General features: G+C 34.8%; 1 protein-coding gene across 1 annotated transcript; it reads right to left on the bottom strand.

Annotated features, from left to right (window-relative positions):
* Nucleotides 1-1108: 1108 nt before the first annotated feature.
* On the bottom strand, nucleotides 1109-25301 carry LOC147079396 (tubulin polymerization-promoting protein homolog). The gene is made up of 2 exons (XM_085960395.1): nucleotides 25105-25301; nucleotides 1109-1295 (listed from the first exon to the last, which is right to left on the bottom strand). The coding sequence occupies exons 1-2, from the start codon at nucleotides 25299-25301 to the stop codon at nucleotides 1109-1111; spliced, it is 384 nt and encodes a 127-aa protein (XP_085816521.1).
* Between the last annotated feature and the right edge of the window lie 390 nt (nucleotides 25302-25691).

Below are 25691 nucleotides of genomic sequence, written 5' to 3'. Positions count from 1 at the left end.
TTCAATAAGCAATTAGGGGTTATGAGAGACGGTGTTACAAAGAACATTGAGTTGCATCTCGTGCGGGCTTCTAATAGCTTTCCGTCACTTAAGTGATTGACTCAATAGATACAGACTCATTCATAAACTACCATCATCATTCATACACCCTCACATATAATCCATAAACTGTGTCACAAAGTGCGGGAGTGTATGAACCGGGTGACCCAAAACAACGATACCGCCCGAGTGACAGTTGAAACCAGACCACGGAGCTATCAAACATCATCACAAAGGTCAGTGTTTGGCATTCTGTTCCATCGCCCCCGCCCCTAGATCCGACCTCCTCATCTCCCTCAAGATAACTACAGTCCACTTAAAAGCTCTACCAATTCTAATTACTCTTTTTTATAAATATTGTTAATACTTGTTATATTCTTTAGTGTATCTAAGTTCACTATATATAAAATAAATTGTATTTCATTGATTCCCTGTATTTTCTCACCTGAGAAATTGAATGGAGCCTAAATGTTTGAAATTGATGCAAAAAAAACCTGCGCATCTATTCTATACACATGACTGCTTTCGGCCGCTACGGCAGTTATCTAGGGTAGGTTTGTATCAAAGTTTTAGCACTTATTGTAACAATTACAATAAGTTGGTTGTAATTGTTACAATAAGTGCTATATTTTAACGGCACCTCTCTTGCTGCTGTTAAAATATAGCACTTATTGAAACAATTACAACTAATTTATTGTAATTGTTACAATAAGTGCTAATACTTTGATACAAACCTACCCTAAGTTTGATAATAATAATATTTATCACTTTATCACTTTAGCGGTCGATAAGTATAGAATAGACCCACTGGATCCTTAAACCATTTTTACTCAAACATAAATAATTTGGAACAAAGATGATTGTCAATATTAACGAAATTTGAATGTGAATACAAGCTTTTAGAAAATTGAATATGGAATACGCTGAATATAATAATATATTATTATATAAAATAAAACACGGTTTAATTGGACTATAGTTATATTAAGTAAACATAGTGTTGTTTCAGCTAATTTTGTATCGTTGGGAAAATGATGTGCTTGATGCACGCCTGCATTGCTTTCGCCGATTATTCGTCAGTCGGTATCTCCCATCCTCTGGCTTCCGCGAGCTGCCGCCGGTACGAGGGAGGGTTCTTCGGTTGCGGAAACCCGCACCCCGCCATCTTGTCCTTGACCTCCACAAGGCTCAAGCCCGCCTCGTCACACAACATCCGCAGGAATTCAACGTACTCGTCCAAGGTCAGCTCCCATTTTCTGTGGAGATAGTACATCGGTATATGGGTTAGTGCGTAGATATTGTATGTCCGGCTTCTATCGAAATTGCGTTTTTATACATGCACATCTGCACCGTAAGTTTAGAATGGAAAACATTGTATCTACCAAGGCCTGAACAAAAACGATGCATAAGTGCGAGTGAGAAAGTATTCGGCACCCTTATAATCTCTGCGACACGCGCTAGAGTAAGATAAAAGGTTTACAGATGTGGGAGATGGTTTGCTACCGTGTAGCCGCCAAATCTTACCTTATTGCTTAACTAAGCGTCGATAACCGTGTTGCTAAAATTGCTAATTTTTGTGTTAAACATAAAGTCAGTGATAAATATTTTTAGTTGATTAAGTAGAAAAGATGGTTCTGTGTGTTGTATTAAAATGTGGTAGCCGTACTGATAAGCAAGAAGATGGTATTACGTTTCATAGGTAAGTTGATACATGTTCGTGATAATTTATTTGCATATTATTATATATTTTAATATCAAGTGACCGTGTTTCTTTAAATAACTTAAATTATGGATATTTTTACCTAATGTTTTCATTTTGACCGCTGAAAAATACTATAAAATATAACGTAAAAGAATTAAAAAATATATTTTAATTCTGAGCGTCCAAAGCTCGCCCAAAGTGCTCGCACTAGCGAAATGGTCTATGGTCTCGAACATTTGAATACGAATGCGTTCGCTCCCCCACAAACCAAACGCACGGCACGCAGCTTCATTTAGCAATGCAATGGGTGGCGTCTAGATGTATTTATAGTCTAAGGTATCTACATACAAATAATGTAAGTATGTATATGGGAAGAAGCAACAAAGTAGGTTTGAAAATAAATGTAACAAAGACGAAAGTCATGTTCAACTGCTTTGCGGGCCAAAAAGAGATTCTCATCAATGGCACTCAGCTCGAACAGGTGAAAAGCTACATCTATCTAGGACAACAAGTGTCTATAGATGGATGTATATTTGATGAAATTGTCCGCAGAGTAAAGCTAGGCTGGAGTGCTTTTGGCCGCCTGAATAATGTCTTCAAAAGTGACCTACCACTGTGCCTAAAGCCCAAAGTGTTCAACCAGTGTATGCTTCCCGTGATCACATATGCGTGTGAAACATGGACCCTAAGTATAAGAGAGATCCAGAAACTTAGAGTAGCACAACGTGGTGTGGAGAGGTGCATGCTGGGCATAACGCGAAAGGACAAAAAGAAGAATGAGTGGATAAGGAAGCCGACAAGGGTTTGCGATGTAATAGAGTTTATTAAAAGCCTTAAATGGAGATGAGCTGGACACATAGCTTGAAGAAAAGACAATCGTTGGACAAATCTAGTCATCTAGTGGTATCCAAGAAGTACAAAACGTACGCAAGGTAGACCTAGAGGCAGCTGGATCGATGAAATGATAAAGTTCTGCGGAAGTACGTGGCAACGCAACGCACAGGACCGAGAGAAGTGGAAGGAGCTTGAAGAGGCCTTCATCCAGCAGTGGATATATTCAGGCTGATGATGGGAAGAAATCGTTCAATCGCTCATTCAAATACATATTATTATTTCCATTTCGCCTTCGATTTGAAATCGATTCAAATACTTTTAATTTTCTGGTAACATGCAATATAATATGTGCACTAACTTATGTACTTCTTAAATAAGTACAATATAACTATCCTGTTTCGCAGCATAGGGAAAACATAATGTATCCTGCAAGATCGCTCGTGGGGAACAGTGGGACGATTACGACGACGGAATCCATGTGACTGTATCAAGACAAGAACAGTCGTGCTGCTCACTGCCTCGAGCATCCGTGACGCGATCGAACCAATGTACCGAATAAAAATATTTTAATTTGATTTAAAGATTGCGACACTTATTGTCAGTATCAAATTTCCCAAGTTTCGAATATTACTTAAAATTGTCGAGATTTTATAGCGGTTTCTCAAATGAAATTATCAGCGTCAGCGATGGACGAGACATGACGTGTTTGTCTCTGTTTCGAATTACCACGTTGTTTTTTTTAAGTGTGTTTGGATTCAGAGTATGTGGCTGACATCTATTTATCGTTTAAAATCTGTTTAGAAACCTGTCCATGAAGCTGCTAAGCAGTGACGTCCCTAGATAAAATGCCGCCCCTAAGCTACGCCAAAATGCCGCCTCGTTTTTTATCATCCTTGCATCAGTCCAATATCTAAGAAATGTGTTGTAAGGACTAAGGATACATTACTAACAAAATATCAGAGTAATTATTCGCAAATCTGCACGTGTTGTTTCTGGGTAGGACGTCGAAGGGTAACGGAAGTAAACTAGATATCGCCAACCCGACAAAACCAGTGAGGGAATTTTTTTAATGGAAAGATATTTTCGTTATTACTAAGTTTAGGTAGCTATTTCTATATATTCAAAATGATTTCCTTCGATTTGCCGCCCTTCGAGTAACTGCCGCCCCCAAGCGACGCTCAATCTGCCTACCCCCACGGGACGTCACTGCTGCTAAGGTCCATATCGGATTGTAGAACCGATGAATATTATAATATATAAAGGGTCTTTCTTTCAATAAGGACGCTCGATTTTTAAATGTTCATAAATGACATGTTGTTAAAGTGACATCTGTCAAATTTATTGTGAATTGTTTAATAGTGTATGGCAAATTATCATGGAAGGTTATAGCGTTGAACAACGTGTGAAAATCATCAAATTGTATTATCAAAATCAGTGCTCCGTTCGAGAAACGTTCCGCGCAATACGTGATTTTTGTCCTCGCCACAATCGTCCTGCCGAGTCGACTATTCGACGTTGTCAAAAATCAAAATTGTCGGATTAGGAGCGATACCAATACACATTAGATACACCAGCACCAAATGCATCCCGAGAAAGCAGAGCGTTGGAGCGGAGCTCGGAGCAGGAGCACGGAGCATTGGAGCAATAGGATTTTACCCGGAGCATCGAAAATTTGTAGTGCTCCACTGCTCCGGATTTTTTTTTTTTTTTTAAATTTTCGTCCTAAAGTCCAATGAAAATAGTATATTTTGACAATTTGCAACACTAGAATTATTTTGAATATAGCAACACTGCCGAGTGATAAATAACCTCACTTTTTTGACAGAAGGGGCAAATAATGAGAGACGATTTGCTGGCGAAATGTTGTTTAATAGAATTAATAATGAAAATGACGATTATTGTAAAACTACTTTTTTAACATTTATATACATATAATACCAGGAGCGGAGCCGGAGAAAATATTAGGTCCCGGAGCGGAGCTGGAGCGGAGTAACTCAAAAAACGGTCTGCTCCAACCAAGCCCTTCGCATGAGTCGATTTTAGTGAGTAATGTTTTACCAAGTGCATAGCCAACACGCCAGTGTTGCCATAATATAATAAAATTTATAAAAACATCGCTTGTAAAATTATAACATTGGAATAAATATTCCATATCTGGCAACACTACGACACGCACACTGTCACACATATTTTCGAATAACCCAGGAAAAGGTCGCGGAGGAAGCGTGAAGGGGGCGAGGCAAGTGCATGAAAAAGTTCGTCATGTTTTGAAGGACAAACACATCCAATAGCTCCATCTATATTTTTCTATAATCTAAGGCTCCAACGCTCTGCGAGAAATTCTCTGTTTGGTGCGGATTTTGGCATGGCGGAATCATCGGTCCGTACTTCTTCCAAAACGAAACTGACATTGCCATAACCGTCAACGGCGAGCGCTACTAACAGAACGATGATAGGCAACTTCTTGTGGCCTAAAACATGCGGTTCCAACAGGACGGCGCTACGTGCCACGCAGCGCATGCCACGATGGACATTCTGCACGAGGGATTTGAGGATATGGTTATCATGGCGACGTGAACTGGCCACCGAGATCGTGCGATTTCACGCTTTTAGACTCTTCCTTTCAGGCTATCTTAAATCGCATGTATATGCGAATAAACCGGAAAGAATTGATGCCGTCAACGTCGAATATAACGAACGCCATTGACATCAAATTCAGCCAGATTTATACGACAAAGTCATCGAAGATTGGACCTTCCGAATACGTGCCACCAATCAAAGCAGCGGCGGACATTTGACGACGTTATGTAAAAAAAAATGAGTGGATATCTCACACACACCTTTTTTATTAAGAGCGTACTTCAGTGAAACGGCAAATAATTTTCAACAGTAGGTGCAACAAAATCTCACTAGTCACCAATCAGAGACGGACAGTGGAGGTGTCCGCACGTCGATTTGTTTTGTCATCGCGTCGGATGAAAATATTCTTAAATCGTGTAAAGATGACTAAAAAACTTTACGTATGTACTTAAAAAAGAAAACATGTCAATGAATATACTATTATTATTAGTCATATAACAATAAACGTAACATTAAATGGACGCATGTTGGATTCTTTTGAAAAATTATATTTCGTTCGGCACGCGTCATTTGCACAATCCGCGCATCGCGTAGCCACTTATCTTTTTAGACCATGCCTCAACTGAAGTATAGCATTATTTAAATATCGAGCGTCCTTATTGAAAGACCCTTTACAACGAAATAACAAACCATATAGGTTTAGAATTTAGACTACAAGATCTATGAAATAAAACCGATAATTGTATCGTTTATACCATGATAATACTTTTATATACTTATTAATGAGTGTTTTCTTATTGGATAACTATAAATAATAATGGGATACCTAAGGATGATGGGATAATCTCACCTGTGGCACTAGCCAGATAAAATCAATCGATGTTTCACTGCCTGCACTTTTATATACATTCTTCTATGTATTCGTTTACTCCAATTATATAAATAGAGCACTAACGTTTAGCAACGGAAAACACGTACAAAACACCTGTTTACCACCTTTGATTAATGGCCGGAAACGGTCGTTTTTTGACGTCATCGCGTTAGAACTTGGGGTGTGCAGAATCCACGGTGATACTATTATTTAGTGATTGATTGAGTGATGAATAACATTGATTAAAATTAAAATATAAGGTATCATCGGCTTGAATCTATTCACTGTTGGCTGAAACCCTCTCCAAGCCGCTTTAACTCCTCTTGGCTCTGTGCGCTGCATTATCGAGCACATTTTTAAGTATTTCGTTAATCCAGATGTTTTTTTTATGTTTCGGCTCTTGTTTTAACTAGACTTTTCTTCCAGTGGTAAGAAATTGGTAATAAAATATGCTTCATCATCATCAGCCGGGGTCAATCCACTGCTGGATGAAGGCCTCCCCAAGCTTCTTCCAACTCTCTCGATCTTGTGTCGTTCGCTGCCACGTATTTCCGCCGAACTTTACCAGTTCGTCAATCCAGCGGCTTTTAGGGCGACCATGTGGCCGTTTTGTGCCCCTTTGGTACCACTGGATGACGGCATTTGTGCAGCGGCTGTCCTTTCGGCGAGCAATGTGCCCCGCCCATCTCCATTCAGCTGTTTGGCAACGTCTATTACATCGCGTACTCCTATCTGCTTCCTAACCCCTTTCGTTTCTTTTACGGTCCTTTCGCGTGATGCTCAACATACACCTCTCCGTGCCTCGCTGTGCGACTCTTAGCCTTTGGACATCTCTCGTGTTGAGGGTCCACGTCTCGCAGCCATACGTGAGCACGGGTAGAACACATTGATCGAACACCCTACGCTTAAGACACAATAGTAGGTCACTCTTGAATATACTATTCAGACGTCCGAAAGCACTCCATCCCAGCTTTGTTCTGCGAGCAATTTCATCGTGCATGCTTCCGTCAATGGACACCTGCTGTCCGAGATAGATATAGCTGCTGACTTGCTCGTGTTGGGTGCCATTAATACAGATAATCGCAGGCTCCGATAAACACTTCCCCATTACCTTTGAATATATTTAAAATATGCTTATCATTGAAAAATATTAAACAAAATAATTGTCGTAAGTTGAATTATTTTGTAAATTGCTTTTGCATGTCAGTATATTTTGACTTGACAATATTCTATTTGCAAAGACATAGATAATAATAATCATAGTTTGTCGACAGCGGTCGCGTTTTAATGCACAAAAGGGGTTTCAGGTCCAAACTCTGGAACCAAAAACAGTGAATGGAATAATTCTTCTACGTTTTTTCTCAAAACGTCATGGTTGAGGATCGTGATCCAGATAATTTGGCTGTGGAACAGCCCTTTCAAAGGGTTCACGCCACTCCTCTCGGCATCTTATACCACGCAAGGCCCGTGGTACTCATCAATTAGTGCAATCAAAGTGGAAAGAAATGAGAATATTACAAACATCCAGAAGTACCTACACTTATTTAGCGAAAAACAGGTTTTAAGTCCGGACTATCCGTATAATAAATTAAATTAGTTGGTATACATTTCTGTGGTAGATGCTTGATCAAAATAAATTATCAAAGTCATTAGATAGTTTCACGGTTAGACTAAATTAGGATAATTACAATATTTTTTACTGTCTCAACCGAAGAGGCATGATAAGCGGAATTAGCCTGTGAAAGCCTTGACTTCTGCGTAAGGCTAACAGACAGTCTTCTCTCTATAGTCAGTCTCGAGTACCGAATACGGAAAGCCCTTAACATTCCATTTACGAAGCTAATAAATCCCATCCGTTCCGGTGATGTTACCATGGGTTACCATATGAGATTGATAATACTACAGTAGGTAAAAGGGAAATGCCTCTTTTGGCAATATAAATAAGTCTAATAAGGTTTCAACATCATTATTTACTATTTGATTTATCTTTAGGCATCAAAACTCAATTAAAATCACATGAATATTTCCATACATTCTTACAGTCTACAAGTAACATAATACTATTTCCGTATCTTTTTCTCATAATTGAGTATGTCTCTCTTTGTCGGATATACTTTTAGATTTACATAGGTATGTCCTTTGTCATTGCCGACTCAAGTAGAAAGCCGATACATTCACAACGACTGGTCCTACTTTTTTCGCCCCTACTATTGTTGTCTATGGATGACCTGTCATTGTTCCATAGAGTGCTCATACTGACGCGTCTGTCATGTTCACACAGGAAATGGTTTGATTTGAATAGATAAGTTACATGATAAATAAAACACTAGCATTAACACACCTTCTAAAAATGTAATACATAGATAAATGCTACATATTATTTTTTGAAAATCGATATTACCACCGGTTTTTATGTGAACGTCTAGTCTGACTTTGACAGCTGACGAATAACAGGAATGTATATTATTTATTAATATATTTGATTTGAGATTTTTTTCTAATTAAATTTGAAACGAGAAATGACGAATCAATATGTCAAGAAATCTGGGATCTGATTTTGACAGCTGAACAGTGGACCACTCGTTGCCTGTGCAAAAAGATATGCTCAGGCTTCATTGATCTAAAGATAGCGCTGCCTTTGTTCATAATAGAATACGACGCTTTGTTTGCAGTGTGTATTTATAATTTATGACAGGTGAATGAAATTTGATGGAGATTGATCAATTATAATATATATTTACTGGAGAATGCCATCGATTTTGAAGATAATAACATTTTAATTAGATGTAATATTGATGTTTCTACGAATAGCTGATATATGAAGATTACGAAGTGTATATTAATTGAATTATTTACAGTTTAATGGACTGGGTGACCTGAGGTGACATTACAGTAATGGGAGTGTTAATAGACTGCGAACAATGATTTGAGTTTCCCCATCTCCACCCGCCATGTATATGCAGCCGCGGTTTGTGCACAGCTGCTTTCTATGACGCTATAAACGTATCAGAATGAAAATATTTTTGTGCTACACTTTCTTGTCCCGAAGCAATGCTGCACGGGACTGATGTAGCAACCATGCACCTTAGTGCTTAAAGAAAGAGTTTTAGAAAATAGGTATAGAGAAATAAGGAATCCGATTAGCTAAGAGCGAATGTTGCTCAGAGTAATGTGTCAATCGTTACGACCAGAGATACCTACACTATATATTCAAGATAAAACATATCTCTTGATAATGGCCTCTGCAACTAGCCCGAAACGTCGAGTAAAGAAGGAAGAAGGACACACGGTGGAAACCCAAAAATCTAATACTATAAAAAACAACCGTGAAAGCCTCAAATATTATAATATAGTGAAATAGTGAATAGCTGATGACAAATACTGTATTTGCGGCTTAAAGCAAATAATGGTACTTGTTTACCTATATCGCCTGAGCCAACTTTTAAAACTACACCCTTTTAAAAATATTTAACACTAAAACAGACCTTGGAACCTAATTACAATATAGTGTACGTAGTAAAACAATCACAGAAACACACAGTATTGAGAAAATTACAAAGATATATTGTGACCTCACTTGAAACCAGTTATTTTCTTATGATAATATGCTAGTTAGTACCTTGCACATTGGAATATGAATCTGAAAAAGCCCGACACGAAGGGGGAAATTCTTATAAAAGTTCTTTCAAAAATATGATGTAAATTTGTATTTTTTATATTGTATTTATTTTTGTTATATAAATATTATTGAAATTGTTTTCCGTTTACCATAATATCTTTCATCATTCAGCCATGTTTTAATTATCGTCAATGGCTACGAAAAAAAAAGGAAACCGATTTCTCAAATATTTTGCCAAAAATAATGATGAAATCCGTTCTTTTGTGAAGATGTAGAGTTTCTCCGCGGTAATCCATAATTAGGGAAAATAAAAATTCAACTTTTTTTTAAATCTCCACTTTTGTTGTGAACGGTATATTCGTAAAATAAATAAAATAAATTTGTATATGCTACGTGATTTCACATCGGAGAGCGAAAGAAAATGTGAAAAGTGCCGGAGCTATTTCTTAAAATGTTCAACAGTCTAGATAATATTCTTTTTTCGTTTCGGTAAAATTCTGTAAACAAATTTCGGAAGAAGATATTTTTTTATTGGAGTGTTTTAGAGGATTGTTAACTCTCATGGAATAATTATTATTATTAAGACATCGTTAACAACAATTATTACATTCTTTTTTTTAACAACTATTCTTTAAGAATTTACTTACAACTAACTCAACGCACTTTGAAATATAAAAGTGTTTTTACTTACAATCCTTTCTCAAATATAACATATATATATATTTATTTAAATATTTGTAGGTATAACCATGGGCCACACATCGTAAAGCTAGCCCCCAGGCTAGGATCTTTGGCGGGCCCCCCTACCTATCGCTAAGGTAGTAGGTAGTAGCATTTTCCAAATGGTGTACGCGGTAAAATTAATGTGTATGCTTTATTTTAATACATCTATTTGAATTATGGAGATGTCGAGTATTGATACACAATTGGAAATTGTTTTTTGATGTGTGTTTATCTCACTTATCTGGTCCACTCACCTCGACGGGTCCCTCCTGAGCCCGGGCCCCCAGTCTAAAGCCCTGTTAGCCCCCCTTGTGGGGGCCATGGGTATGTATAACTTTAAACACACGATGAACTATTTCCTATTCGATTGCTATATTATTTTTCTAACTAAATGGAAACTGTTTGAAACGTCAACTGTTTATTTTATAAACTCGTAAATTCTATTTTGGTCAACATTGTCAAGGTCAACAATACTCCAGTATTATCAAAAATATCTACAGCTGTATAAGATTCTTGCTCATTCAGCACTTCTAATAATTAAAAAAAAACTTCCTTAATCATGTTTATAAAATGGATTTGTAAATCTCATAAATACATGTATTTTCGTTGTATTTAACATTTTATTTAAAATAAAAGAATTGAATAGTCACAATTTTTGACTTCAGGACTTTGTTAGGAGTAGTTAGTAGACAAACATACTAAAAGTCCTCGCCCCTGGAAGGTGAGCTAAAGGCGGGTCGAAAAGTCCCATTTTTTGGTTTTTTGGTTATATCTCGGAAAGGGTGCATGCAGAAACAAAATGTTTCAAATAAATATTAAAGTTAATTAAATTTTCTATAAAATTGTTTCTAAACATATTTATCGAATTCCCAACGGTTTCCGAGATACACGTTATTGAAAATATCGATAATTTTCAACGATGATTGGCAGCCAATTTGCTCATTTGCTCGTTGGATGCACATTATCGTTGAAAATTATGGATTTTAAACTACGTGTATCTCGGAAACCGTTGGGAATTCGACAAATATAATATATAGAAACAATTTTATAGGAAATTTAATTAACTTTATTTTTATTTAAAAATTATTTTATACATGCACCGTTTACGAGATATAAGCAAAAAACCAAAGAATGGGACCTTTCGACCCCCCTCCCGCCCTTGGCTCACCTCCCAGGGGCGGGGACTTTTAATATGTTTACCTAATAACTACTCCTAACAAAGTCCTGAAGTCAAAAATTGTGACATATTCCATGCACTCTGCACCCATCTTTTGCGCACTCATTGACTGGACTATAAGCAAAGCGGGGCATCAAAATCAGCGCATCTACGTTAGTAAACGCGCTGGTGATATGATTCACCACAAGGCTTGAAGAGGACATGGAAAATTGAAGAAGGCTGATCCAAAAGGTCTCAGTATCAATCACAGAGTTACACAGGGATTTTCAGTCATGAGGGTTACGACGTGAATAAGATACCCGGGTCTGGATTAGACATATGAAACCTTATTAGTTTTTTTTTTTTAAATATATATTTATATTAACATATTATTAATTTTAATTAATAAATACAATTATAGCTATACAGCAGTGGCGAAGGGTGGAGGTAGGCTATTAATATGCGACACTAAAATAGTGCACACTAAACTCTGTCAATCATGTTTATTTGTTTTCATTGAACTAAGGCTACAATGTTTAGATAGTGTTTGTTAGTTTTTAAAATTCAATCAAACCCTGCCTAATCCAAGCCATGGTACATAATAGTAAAAAAAATCATTTATCTATAAAATATGCAATTAAATCATACATAATGTTGGATATTTTATAGATAGAAGAATATTTTTATCTATTCTAGTTTGGTTTAGGCAGGGCGTAATGAATTTAAAAAAAATGAACGAACAATATGTGTAATATCTATTCTTAATCCAACGAAAACAAATAAGTTTCGTGCAAGATTTTATCGTATCACCCAAAGTATACCAAAACTATTATGGTTTGGCTTAGGCAGGCTTTAATTGATTTTAAAAAAACTAATCAACACCAAATGTAAATTGTAGTCTTTGTTCAATAAAAACAAATACGAATGACTGACAAAGTTTAATGTGCTCTATTTATATCGGATCTTAACAGCCTACCTCCACCCTTCGCACACAGCTGTACAGTGTTACTAAGAATACTATCACGATGTCGTGTAAAAAGTGTAACTAAATATTAATTCTCATAATAAGTACTACTCTGATGAAAGAGTTTCAGTATTCCTCCGTTGAAAGATAATCCGCTTGATGGGGTAGGGTAGGACGTGAGAATGTGAATGTTAGAAGATGAGAAGGGAGGTAAAGAAGGTGGGAGCCGTGAGAAATCGCCCACGTAATGTTCCAACCTGCATTTTGGTTCACAATAAGGATTGCAATATTGGAGAAATATGCCAATAATAGAAACCGGTATTTGGGTATACCTCAATATTAAAATGTCGATATTTGTATAAATAAAGAAGAAAATCTCCATTCACATCTAAGGGGAATATTATCTGTTTTTGGGAGGATATATTATATTTAAATTCAAATAAAATTTATTTATTTTAATAAACTACTTGTTTATTTATCATAGTACTTGTGAACGAATTAATACCGCATTTGTGTGGTTTTTCCCAAATAATAAACAATCTTCATGTACATGTAGGTACAGACATCACGTTTCAATGGAATTTTTTAACTGGTAAACTTATATATTGTATTGCAATTATTATTGTTTTCATTGTTTAAATTTTATGTTCTATATCACGTACGGTGGAAGGAGGGGGATCAGGTGTGGTTATTTAGTAGAATACAGCGTCTCTGTTCTGGCAGAACACACTAACTGGAGAATACTAGTTTTGAGTAATTTGACTTTGAAGTTGTTAAAATGTTTGAAATGGTCTATCATGTGAGTTTATTAAGTAATCGTAAAAAATATGACTTTAAAATAAAGACTGTTTATGTATTAAGTAGGTTTCCAGACGGTAAAGTTTGAAATAAGGAACATTTTGGTATAACTAACTCAATATGTCATTTTTTCGAATTAGTGTCTTCTGCCAGAACAGGGATGACAATATAATTATTCTATATTAATACTGCTGTTCTTAATTCATGATTTTTATATATATAGGTACAGTCGAACATGGTTATTACGAGGAAGATGGGACCGACTGAATTTGCTCGTGATAAGCGTTACTCGTTATATCAGAGAATAGGTATTTTTAAATGAGCGGTCACAGTAAACAAAAAGTCGAAAAAAAGTAGAAAATAGAAAATCTGAAAACCATCATAAAAATCCCCGAAACAAGCATGGCATTCACAAACTACAAAAGACTTTGTTTATTGTAATGAATGCTGGTAGGTACATACGGACTTCACAAACCTTGGATTTTTCAACCATATGCGTGGATACTTTTTCATTATTGTCGGCGAAACACCAATTAGGTACTTAGACACTTAACTAGTGTCATAAACGTTATCCGATTCCGGCGGCATCCTGTCCGATCGGATTTTATTGCTTAGGGTCGAAATGTTTTTAAACGATCGACACATTAACAGTATTTTAGCTCGGGATATCCGATAAGTTGCTCGTTATAACAGTGAATAAATGTATGGATAAAATCATAAACCTAAAAATGTCATCTAATGTTTCCTCGTTACATCCGAGATCTCGCTATGTCCGAGATCGTAATAATCGAGTTCGACCGTATTTATCCTTTGGCACGCCACCCATTGTAAAAGATGTTTTTCAAGTTTTTTTTGGCACGGACGCGTAAAAGAGTTGATATACCGCTGATATAAACTACTGTGGCTGCAACCGTTTCATATTAAATATGCCAATGAAATATTAAATTCGATAAATCTCCGAAACAAAATATTGATTTATTTGGCATTTAATAATTCAAAACGGAATATTCTGAATCATTACAAGTGGAAATACAAGTCATAATAATTATTCTATTTTACATTACGTTTGATTTATTAGTTTTGAGCGAATTGCAATTCAGGTTTTATTCATATTTTATTGATACGTGTGTTAGTAGATAGCAACAGCTGTAGCCATTTTCAGAACCTTATAGTGAGAGTCTATTATAGAGACCTAAACTACACACATTCTAGTAAGATAACTGATAATAATTTGAAAAATGTCAGTCAGAAGACAAGATTATCTATAAGGCAGGGTTGGCGAACCTTTTTACGTACGGGTGCCAAAATTTCCCAAATAATATTTTTTGACTGTCTGACGTGCCAAGCAGTTTTTCATGGCAAAAAATTTTTTTTTAAAGTTTTCTAAAAAAAAAATTTTAAGAATTCTATTAAAAAAGTTTAAAAATTACAATTGAGTTCTTGATATTCTATTTTTCACCGTAATCCTAGCCGAAGGCATATCTTTTATTTTTTGTATATTTTTTAGTGTCTTCAAATTACTCAAAGAGATCGTGGAAGCATTTTAATCACTCTTCTTTCATATTATATTCTCCATCACTGATCGGTTTTCCATTTTTAGAAATTATGTGTGAGGCAAAATAACAAGCAGCTATCATATTTGAATGACTGCCGATAATTAATTTCATAAGGTTAGTTGGTTGAATACTTTTATTTTTAATTCCCCGATCCTTAGGACCAATCTATGCAATGGTATATTTATATTAAACGTAATAATTATTCTTGAAAAGGATTTGCCCAACAATTTTTTATACAATACGATTTGTCATTTATGTATGAATTTCGTCGTTTCCGTTTGCGCATCGATTGGTAAACATAATATGAAAAACCGAAGAAAATACGCATGGCTATGTCGTCATTATTTTTAAATATTATATCAGTATGTACTTATATATTTATTTGTAAATCTTATTTTTTTAAAGATGTATAAAATAGTGATTTCTTTTTATTTCAAAATGAAAGGCGTGCCATCCAAAATTATCTCGCGCGCCACTAGTGGCACGCGTGCCATAGGTTCGCCATCCCTGCCATAGGGCATAGAAGTACTTAATTGTAATTGTGGGTAACGTTGCTTATGTATGATGAATCAAATGTTGATCAAATTAGTTGAATTACCTATCTGATTTTGATTTACTACGATTTTTAAACCATCTCTTTTTGAAACCACGTTACGACACGGTATTTATTATGCTTGCATAACGGATGTGGATATTTGGTACATAGCAGACATAAAATCGAGTTCTAGAGTAAAATCAAATAAACTTACCCTAAAAACCATTATAATTAAGCATATTATAATAACGTATACCTATAAGCTTCACAGAAAATGTTATTAATAGTGCACAAATAATAAAAAAAGTGGAGAATCTTTTAAAAAAAAAAGTATAAAATACTAAAAATAGCTACATTGTTTCGAAATAATTCTGCACGCTTTACATAATAATACTAGTAATCATAATAATAATAATAAGTCTTATTTCGGTATTTCTTGCCAAGTCAACCCGTTTTTTATTATGAAAAAAGTGAGCGACACTGTATCTGGCGGGTATAAATTAAAAAAAATATATATATTAATTATTAAAAATATTATATATTTTTATACGACCCATATATCCGCCTAAAGAAGTAGCCTAGCTTAAGTTGACAACATCGCATAATCACACTTATTAAATGTCGGTAATAAAAGCATTAAATCACCTTCGGTTATCAAGTTGTACCAACCGAGTTGGCTAAGACTCCATACTAGACGATTATTTAACAAAGAAAAAAATGCATATTGACTTATTTAAATAATAACTTGTATTCTATAAAAATAATTTAATTTGCTAACGACATCTGTCGTTTATGTAAGAATGCAGAATACACATACAGATTGCAGAACCACCTGTCAAAGGTTTAAAAAAATATGCCACAGTGCGCCATCTGTCTTTAATGTATTTATCGGATTATTCGGCGAGGAAGGCTGATATTTTTTTGGATGGGCGCGACTTCAGGCTGTCTATCGCAATGTATGCAATACGGTAGGCGCCGACGGCTTAGCTTAAAACCTTTGCGCATAATATTATTGTCTATGGCTGCAGCTTTGTCCAAAATAATTAATAATTAGATAACATAAAACGATAATTCCTTTGGTATTTAATCACATAGCATCACATTTTAAGCCGTAGATTGTTTTTAAAAATAAGAAATAATTTTATGTCACGATTTTTGATGTGTATAAATATTTATGAAAATACATAATTTAAACTCATCGTTCAATTTTATATCGCCAGTGAGCTATTGAAATTTCATCGAATTAGTGTGTACCCATTCAACAGTAGTAATATCGTATCATCTTCTTATTTCCCGTAAGTATACCTGACAAGTGTGCTTTTTTTCTCTGATCTCCACATTCTACCTCTTTACAAAAGTCACCCTTCACCACTCTATGGTATAATATATTATAAACTATGAAATATTTTTTTTTGATTGGAAACTTTTGTCTATGTCCACGTACATGCCTTATGCGCTAAGATGTCCTGATCGTCATTTAATTATTTGGATTAACGGCCCATATGCCCAACGTAGGTAGGTCAAAATGGAGACTTTATGGTATGTATGTACCGTTTAAAGAAAAACGATTTTCTTCCGGTTAGATACATGTTCAAACACGCACGTTAACATGATCTTATTCCCTACTTCATTTCGTCTCTGTTCTGGCAGAACACACTAACTGGAGAATACTAGTTTTGAGTAATTTGACTTTTAAGTTGTTAAAATGTTTGAAATAATGGTCTATCATGTGAGTTTATTAAATAATCGTAAAAAGGATGACTTTAAAATAAAGACTGTCTATTTATTAAGAAGGTTTCCAGACGGTAAAGTTTGAAATAAGGAACATTTTGGTACTAACTCAATATGTCATTTTTTCGAATTAGTGTTTTCTGCCAGAACAGTGACGATTTATCGTTTGTCAATTTAGTGCTACGGCCGTATGTTGTAGCTTAACTACTGGGAAATGCCAATAGAAATGGCGCATTTCAAAAAAATACTACCTTATTCTTAGGTGAATAATTATTATAAAACAATCATTTTCTCGTATGATATGTATCACATTTGAATGGTCATAGACATCGTTTATAATCAGTATCTTTAGAATTATCTTCAAATGTGTTAATCGTGCCCATTTTTTGAATAATAAAATGCCTAATTCTTGTCAAATTTGGGATCACAGAGATTATAAATATAATTTTGTATCGTAAATATGTCACTACAATAATGTCAACATAAATTTTACTAATGCGTTTAAAAAATAATAAATCTAAAAAATCTTAACACCACTGCACATGGATGTACTGAAATATGACTATATTCTAAAACATTAGATCGAGAGGTTTAGAAGAATACTGTTTTATGTAATAAAATACTTTATGCAGTCATCAAATGTTTAAAATAAATATAAAGGATTATCTACAACATTTAAGGAATGCCCAGGGTTATGCTCTGTAAATACCATAAAATCTCATTTTGAACTACGTTTGGCATGTGGACTCTTAAAGACTAATTAAAATTAAAATTCGGTCGATTTAGATTTCGTGAAGCACAGTCAGTGTTTATCTGTTTTAAAATTAAGACGTTAAAACGCAAGCCTTTAAGTGGTGATAGAAATTAAAACAGCGACATTAAAATAACAATTTGTATTTTTAAGTCGTCCTCCACTAAAAGGTTTCTTGTTAAATATAAGAAAATAATATTCTTCCATATAAAAATATATATTTAGAAAAATGGGTAGTAGCATTAGTGACGTAGTTAGTACATAAAAAACCCGCTTAACGGCGAACGTATTTACTTGGTAAGTCGAAAATAAAGAATTCAGCAGACAGCTAGGTAGGAAGGAGTTTAAACCTGAAAAATCATTGTAGGACAATTGATAATTGTGTCATTATAAAGTTTAATCATTTTTCGTCATGCGCGCAAACGTCATAATTATCATAAGACGTTAGTAAACTTTTTTTGTTACAAATTTTAATATAAAGCCATACGACTGTTTAATCTTCAAACCAGCTAACTGCATTTGGGAAAATTGTTCAGGAAATAGAAAAAAGCTTAATAATTTAACTATCTAGCGGAATTTAACAATTTCAAAAATATTATTTCGCACTCGATTGGATTCGAATCACGATTGTTCGGTTATCAGCCGAACGCACTGCCTTTAGGACACAGTATGATAATGCAATCGTGACGATTACACAGTATAATATAATATAGGTTAGAATTATTCCGTTACCTAGGCAGCGAATTTATTATTATATGTACGAAGAATTGTTCCGTTGCCTAGGAAACGAATTTATTATTGTTGGCCAAAATAAAATAAAAACAACGAGAAATAATTAAATAATTTATTTAGTGATATAAGTTAAAGTGTCTAGAAATAAACCAGCGGCACTCAAATAAGCCGCCCTCCTTAATTCTAGTTTTTATTGATATAGGACTATTAAAACGTCAATTCTATCTTATATCAAACTTTATTATTTGATAGATCTGAAACATGACGTCTCGCGCAATGATGTGATCATAGCCGACCATAGTGACCATAGAATAAGGAGTACGGATTATTTTGCTTGGTGAAAAATATTCTTTCGCACTGTGAATTGCACCAACTCTTTTTTTATATGTGATTAGCTGTCAAAACTAAGCTTATATTTTTAAGTGTGATAGGTACGTTACTTTTGTTTGGTATTACATATTTAAATTATGTGAAAACTATTTTCTAACTGTTGGAATATTTTTGGTTGATGTGAATTTTGACTAACGCGGTGTACGATTATTTTATTTTGTTACGCCAAAGAAGTATAACTTCTAACGCGCGTACATAAATACACACACCGCTTTTTTATTTTTATTTTATTGTGAGAAATACGCATTTTGGCAGTTTCTAACGATAGCAATCTCCTTACATTCTTCACGGAAACACTGTCTCCATTAAAAGCATACGAAATAATAACATGATCTCCGAGATTCAAGTGAGTGGAACGAATGCGTACCCCGAAGTAATTTAGAAGGGATACTATTTTTATTTAGGCTCCATATTAATAGAACAAGGTTTTATTCAACGTTTTTGTATATTATTTCATACTATAATAGGATAAGTTGTTGTATTGTATACAGTGACGTCCCTAGACAAAATGCCGCCCCTAGGCAGCGCCAGAATGCCGCCTCATTTTTTATACAGTATTTTTTTATCATTCTTTCATGACTCCAATATTTAAGAAATGTGTTGTATCGATACACATTACTACCAAAATATATGCCACTAAATCTAATTTAAATGTCATCTCTACTTCAATAGACAGTATTGCGAGCTCTCAGTTTTAGATACATTTAAAAATACACCTGCAACTTTCAAAACTCGCGAGTGACCGGCAAACATATTTGGTTAAATTAATTCGGTTAGTATGTAGATATCTACCTTAGATTATAGAAAAATATGGATAGAGCTATTGCATGTGTTTGTCCTTCAAAACATGACGAACTTTTTCACGCACTTGCCTCGCCCCCTTCACGCTTCCTCCGCGACCCTTTCCTGGGTTATTCGAAAATATGTGTGACAGTGTGCGTGTCGTATTATTGCCAGATATCGAGTATTTATCCCAATGTTATAATTTTACAAGCGATGTTTTTATAAATTATATTATGGCAACACTGGCGTGTTGGCTATGCACTTGGTAATACATTACTCACTAAAATCGGCTCATGCAGAGGGCTTGATATCTACATATAATTCAAATATAATCCAACGTGACCTCCAAGAATAACGGAAGTAAACTAGACATCGCAAAATCGAAAAAGAATTACATTCTTTTTAAACCTTCTATGTTAATTAATACATTTTATTTCCAAGCAGTGAACTGAATTCTGTTACAATTGTTTTACATTAAACATCACCACTGGTTGGATCTAAATCTTCTAACTCGTTAAACTCTGGAGCCTCTTCCATTGTGGGTAGCTTTACAGGGTAGTGAGTACAGGCTTAGAGACATATCGTATTCTGCCAAATTGAGAATTACAAAAATGGTGACCAAATATGATATATTATCATACATGTCATAAATTGCCTTTTTATTTGGGATAAAAGTGTAATAATTACAAGATAAAAAGAACTTTTTATATACAACGTTTTTCAATTTTCTGTTGAATCATATAAACTTGACTTGACTAGCTTAAACGATCAAAAAAATTTGTATTTGATAGAAATAATACTGAAATGTCATTTTAACACTCGTATTGATTTCCATAGTAACGCACATATAATATATTAACAATTTAGTTGCTCGGCCCCAGACCCTTAGCAACCAATAATAGTGGATTGGATTACGGATTTCTTCCGAATTAACTTTTCATACAAAACAGAATTAACTGAAAATTAAGTCAATTCCACTTAAAGATGGCTAAAAGTATTAAAAATGCATTGGCATCGTGTTCTGATATATTCTAAGAGTTTCAAATGTCTAGCTAGTCGGGAAGTTAGTTAAAAATCAATTGCAAGATTTGTACCGGATAAACAACCACCGGACAAATACGAATACGACCTAATAAAAACGTTATAAAAATGTAGGAAGCCAAAATAAGTCATAGTTTTTAGAACATATCATAATTTTCCATCTCAAGAAATTCAAATAATGGACAAATCACATATTGACACAGCTTATTTCTCCGAACCTAGACATACCATATTTTGACAGCTTGTAGATCTCACCTGGACGAGTCTGGTAGTATACATACTAACTCAATTTGTAAAAAAAAAAAAAAAAACGGACATATCGGGTATTGCCATCTTTTTTTTTTTTTTTTTTCGACCATGTCCGATCCTAATAGGATCATATGGGCCTCCACAGAGTAGAGGTTTGTATTAACAGATTTTTTTTACGAGAAATGGATGTCAGCCACTTGCTCAACCTATTAGGTCCATACCCTGACTCACACACATATTGAAAAACAATATGTGTACTTGCCAGACCCAGGATTCGAACCTGGGACCCATGGCATGATAGTCCAACGCTTATGCCGCGCGGCCACCGTGGGCCATCTTACTACAGATATATGCAATCGAAAGAGGCAATAGAGATGTAAAAATATTTTTACGAAACTTGAAAACGTAAAAAAGAACTTTATTTCGCGTTCCGGCGTCGGGATAAAGTTGGAAGACGTCGGTCGGGAATTCGCGGAATCTACTTCGTCAAAATTATCTTATCGACTGGAAAAGATTTGCAAATGCGAGAGCCGACCGAAAAACCAACGATCCGTGACTTACATTACCTATGTGGGTTCGTATTTTTTTTTTTATTTATTTTGTTTTTCGACAAACGTTTTCGAATAATAGCTTATTTATGTACCTACTTACGTACACACTCTACTCATATTTATTGTTGAGTAAATCCGCAGACGTGAATGCCGTAAAGGTCCAAAAATAGATGATTCGAAGACAAAAGTAGAGATAGAGAGTTTTACTGACCCGAAATTGACCAGCAAGCAAACTACAATGTCTATCTATTAACTATAGATTTTTTTTAAAATTTATATATTACACCCACGGTGGCCGCGCGGATTAAGCGTTGTACTATCAAGCCGTGGGTCTCAGGTTCGAATCCTGGGTGTGGCAAGTACACATATTATTTTTCAATTTGTGTGTGAGTCAGGGTGTGGACCTAATAGGTTGAGCAAGTGGCTGGCATCCATTTCTCGTAAAAAACAAAATCTGTTAATACAAACCTCTACTCTGTGGAGGCCCATATGATCCTATTAGGATCGGACCAGCGGGTCTATTCTATACAAAAGGCGACTATCGACCGCTAACGTGATAATGTGTTAGTATTTGTTACGTACATTTTATATTGAAATATTATAATTGTAATTGTATTGTAATCAGTTAATCAGTCGAAAAAGTCTCTCTCTCGCTCTCTCTCTATCGCCCATGCTCTAAATTTTAGCACAGGCATGGGGCATGCCGTTAAAATATATCATTTATTGCAACAATTAATACCGGCTAATTATAATTGTTACAATACGTGTTAATAATTTGATACAAACATACCCTAGTTAGCGGTTTAAGCGGACGAAAGCAGCCTTTTGTATAGAATAGACCCGATGGTCGGAAAAAAAAAACTATAGAAAACTAATAATGCGTACATCCTATACGTGTTTAGACAAAGGTAAACCTTCAATTATTTATTTAATAATATACAGTGGCGAAGGGTGACTTTTAGAAAGAGGTAGGCTCTGGAGATCTGATAAAAAGAACACGCAACGAACGTCAGTTAAAGTAACGAATAGTCAGGTATACCTACTTACGAGAAATGTGATGACAATACGATATTACTACTAATGAATAGGTACACACTTATGACAACGACACACTAATTTAATGAAACTTCAAAAACTCACTGACGACATAAAATTTAGCGATCAGTTTAAATTATGTATTTGTTCAAAACATTTATACACATCAAAAATCATTAGATAAAAGTTCTTTTTATTTTTAAAAACAGTCTATATTTATTAATATTCGATTGAACACCATAGAAATTATTTTTTTGAATTATCTAATTATTAATTATTTAGTTTTAGGCTCTGCGATCGGAGCTTACCTTAGTTCATACAATTTGATAGACTGGGAGGGGCTACGTGACGTAAAGTCCATATGAAAAAATTGAGAATTATTTGAAACATAATCCGACCTTTATTTACGTCAAGACAGATGGCGCGCTGTGGTATATTTTTTAAAACCTTTGCAGATTGTTTTGTAATTATCTACACTTACGGCATCTCTCGTTGGCAAAATAAATTATTTTATATAATATATTATAATCAAGTGATTATATAAATAAGTCAATATTATTACAATACGCGGATCGACTCGCATACATTGCGTACATACCAGTGGCAAAGAGTGGAGGTAGGCTGTTAAGATCCGCCATAAGAGTGCTCAATAAACTTTGTCAGTCAAACGTATTTTTTTCCTTGAAATAAGACTACACACAGGTGGTGTAGGTTAGTTTTTAAAATTCAATTAAACCGTGCGAAAACCAAGCCATAATAGATAATAGTCAAAAAATACCCGTCTATCTATAAAATTGCAATTAAATCATACACAACTTTGGATATTTTATAGATAGAATAATATTTTTATCCATTATAGTTTGGCTTAGGCTGGGCTTAATGAATTAAAAAAGATGAACCAACAATATGTGTAGCATGACGTATTCTTAATCCAATGAAAGCAAATAAGTATGAATGAAAAAATGTGCACGAATTTGTCGTATCGCCCAAAGTATACCAAAACTATTACGGTTTGGCTTAGGCAGGATTTCTTTTGATTTTTAAAAACTAACTAACGCCATCTGTAAATTATTGTAGTTCAATAAAAACAAATACGTATGACTAACAAAGTTTAATGTGCACTATTTAAGGCGGATTTTAACAGTCTACCTCCACCCTTCGCTACTGGTGCATAGCATACATATGCGTGTGTTTCACTATGTGTAAAAAACAATCAGAAAATTATATATTTTTAACACTTAATGACAAATATATTTTATTTAGGCAAGATGACCTTCAAACCTATTAGCGCCGAAGGCAGGTACCTGCGTGTTTATGTGATAAAACCGATAAGAGTCATCGATTTAACCTAATGGAGCAATTTGAGAAATAAATACACTCCAAAGAGTCAAGAGACGACTTATTAATGTAGACGTGAATCTATTTAATAGTATTCTTGATAGGTAGATAAATATAAAATAACAAGTACACTCTCAGTAATCCGCCGCTCGATTATCCGACAACTACTATAATCCACCGCTATTTTTTTGTTGTTTAGTTCAAAGCACAAAATCAAGCTCTATAATTCGCCGGTATTAGATTCGATTGTAAAATTCAGTAGTCCACCGCGTAAAAGTATACAACGCAGATGAGACGGGTTTATTTTGTAAACTTCTCCTTCATAAAACGTAAGTTCATCGCGAAGAAAGTAATGTACCAGGGAGGAAAGTGCCCTAGGACCGCATCACAATTATGCCGTGCAACAATGTAACCAGGGCACACAAAATGAAGCTTTTGGTCATAGGGAAAGCCAGGAATCCTAAGCCATTCAAGAATATCTGCCTCACTGAACAACTGGTTGTGTCAAGTGATTTACTGTTTAATATTTTATAAATATGTATAATTTAGTTAATATTTAATTTTGATTATAAATAAAACCGTAATTTGCTAGTACAAATTTCTAAAAAAAACTATTTTGACGAAATACCTACCTGTTTTAATTTTTACCATATTATTTTATATGTATGCATTATAATCCGCAGTTTTCACTTATTGGACACTTGTCTTGTTTTTGGGGTGGCGGATTACTTAGAGAGTGCTGTATATAATCTCAATTTAAGGCTATACTTCAGCTGGGTCACGGTCTAAAACGATCGTGACTACGCGACGCGCATATTGTGCAAACGACTCGTGCAGAACAAAACATAATTTGTCATAAAAATTCAACATGCGTCCATTTAATCTCATCTTCAGTCATCTTTACACGATTTAAGAATTAATTCCCCCAACGCCATCACAAAACAAATTGACGTGTTCACAGCTCGACTTTCGCTCTCCGATTGGCAGCGAGTCCGAAATTTCGTCGCACCTATAATTGAAAATTATTTGCCGTTTTACTGAAGTATGCTCTTAATAAAAGGTGGTTAACTGTTATTGTCATCGGATTAATAAGGGCAAACATAAGTATGTAACGTAAAACACTCACGAGAACTTGTTGAAATGTACACCCGTGTCCGTGAGAGTTATAAATTTGTCATCGACGATTTTTGCTTGACGTAACCAGACGTCACTCTTTCGCAAAGTTATTTTATCGGTGGCATCTTCTTCGCACAGTTGGCCCAACTTAACGAAGTTCTCGAACTGCTCTTCGAAAGTTGGCGGAATCTCTTCCTCCTCAAGCATATTTTAAAAGCACCGAATTTTTATGCCAGTTATGTCAATGTCTTATTATAGTTTTGCAACTTCGTCTTGCGATACTTTGTACTTTCAAACCTTTGACAATATTTAATTCTATATGACGTTTCAAATCTGTCTCTATGGTTACACAATATTGTTTTTTTTTTTTTTTAATTAATCGCCACAATAATATTCCACACCTGCAAAATATAGAAGCTACGGTTGATATCATGGCAAACTATTTTGTAGCATTTTTGTATATAAACGCTATAAATACTATTTAATTTTTAAAAAAAGCTCGTATCAAAATATTACCTAGTTCGGTAAAAGTCTGTTTATTGAAAGCCAGGTTTGAACAGCAGTAATTTTCATAGCCGATTTCCTAACCTAACCTAA

The sequence above is a fragment of the Rhyacophila brunnea genome, unplaced genomic scaffold, assembly GCF_057557595.1.
Source record: "Rhyacophila brunnea isolate RB1 unplaced genomic scaffold, BYU_Rbru_1.0 scaffold_1, whole genome shotgun sequence".
Lineage (NCBI taxonomy): Eukaryota > Metazoa > Arthropoda > Insecta > Trichoptera > Rhyacophilidae > Rhyacophila > Rhyacophila brunnea.
This window is presented reverse-complemented; position numbering and strand designations above follow the sequence as displayed.

Excerpts from the sequence above, each read along its gene's own strand:
- LOC147079396 (XM_085960395.1), bottom strand. The coding sequence starts at position 25,301 with ATGCTTGAGGAGGAAGAGATTCCGCCAACTTTCGAAGAGCAGTTCGAG. Across the intron at positions 1,296-25,104 it reads GTACATTTCAACAAGTTCTC|AAAATGGGAGCTGACCTTGG; the intron begins GTGAGTGTTTTA and ends CTATCTCCACAG.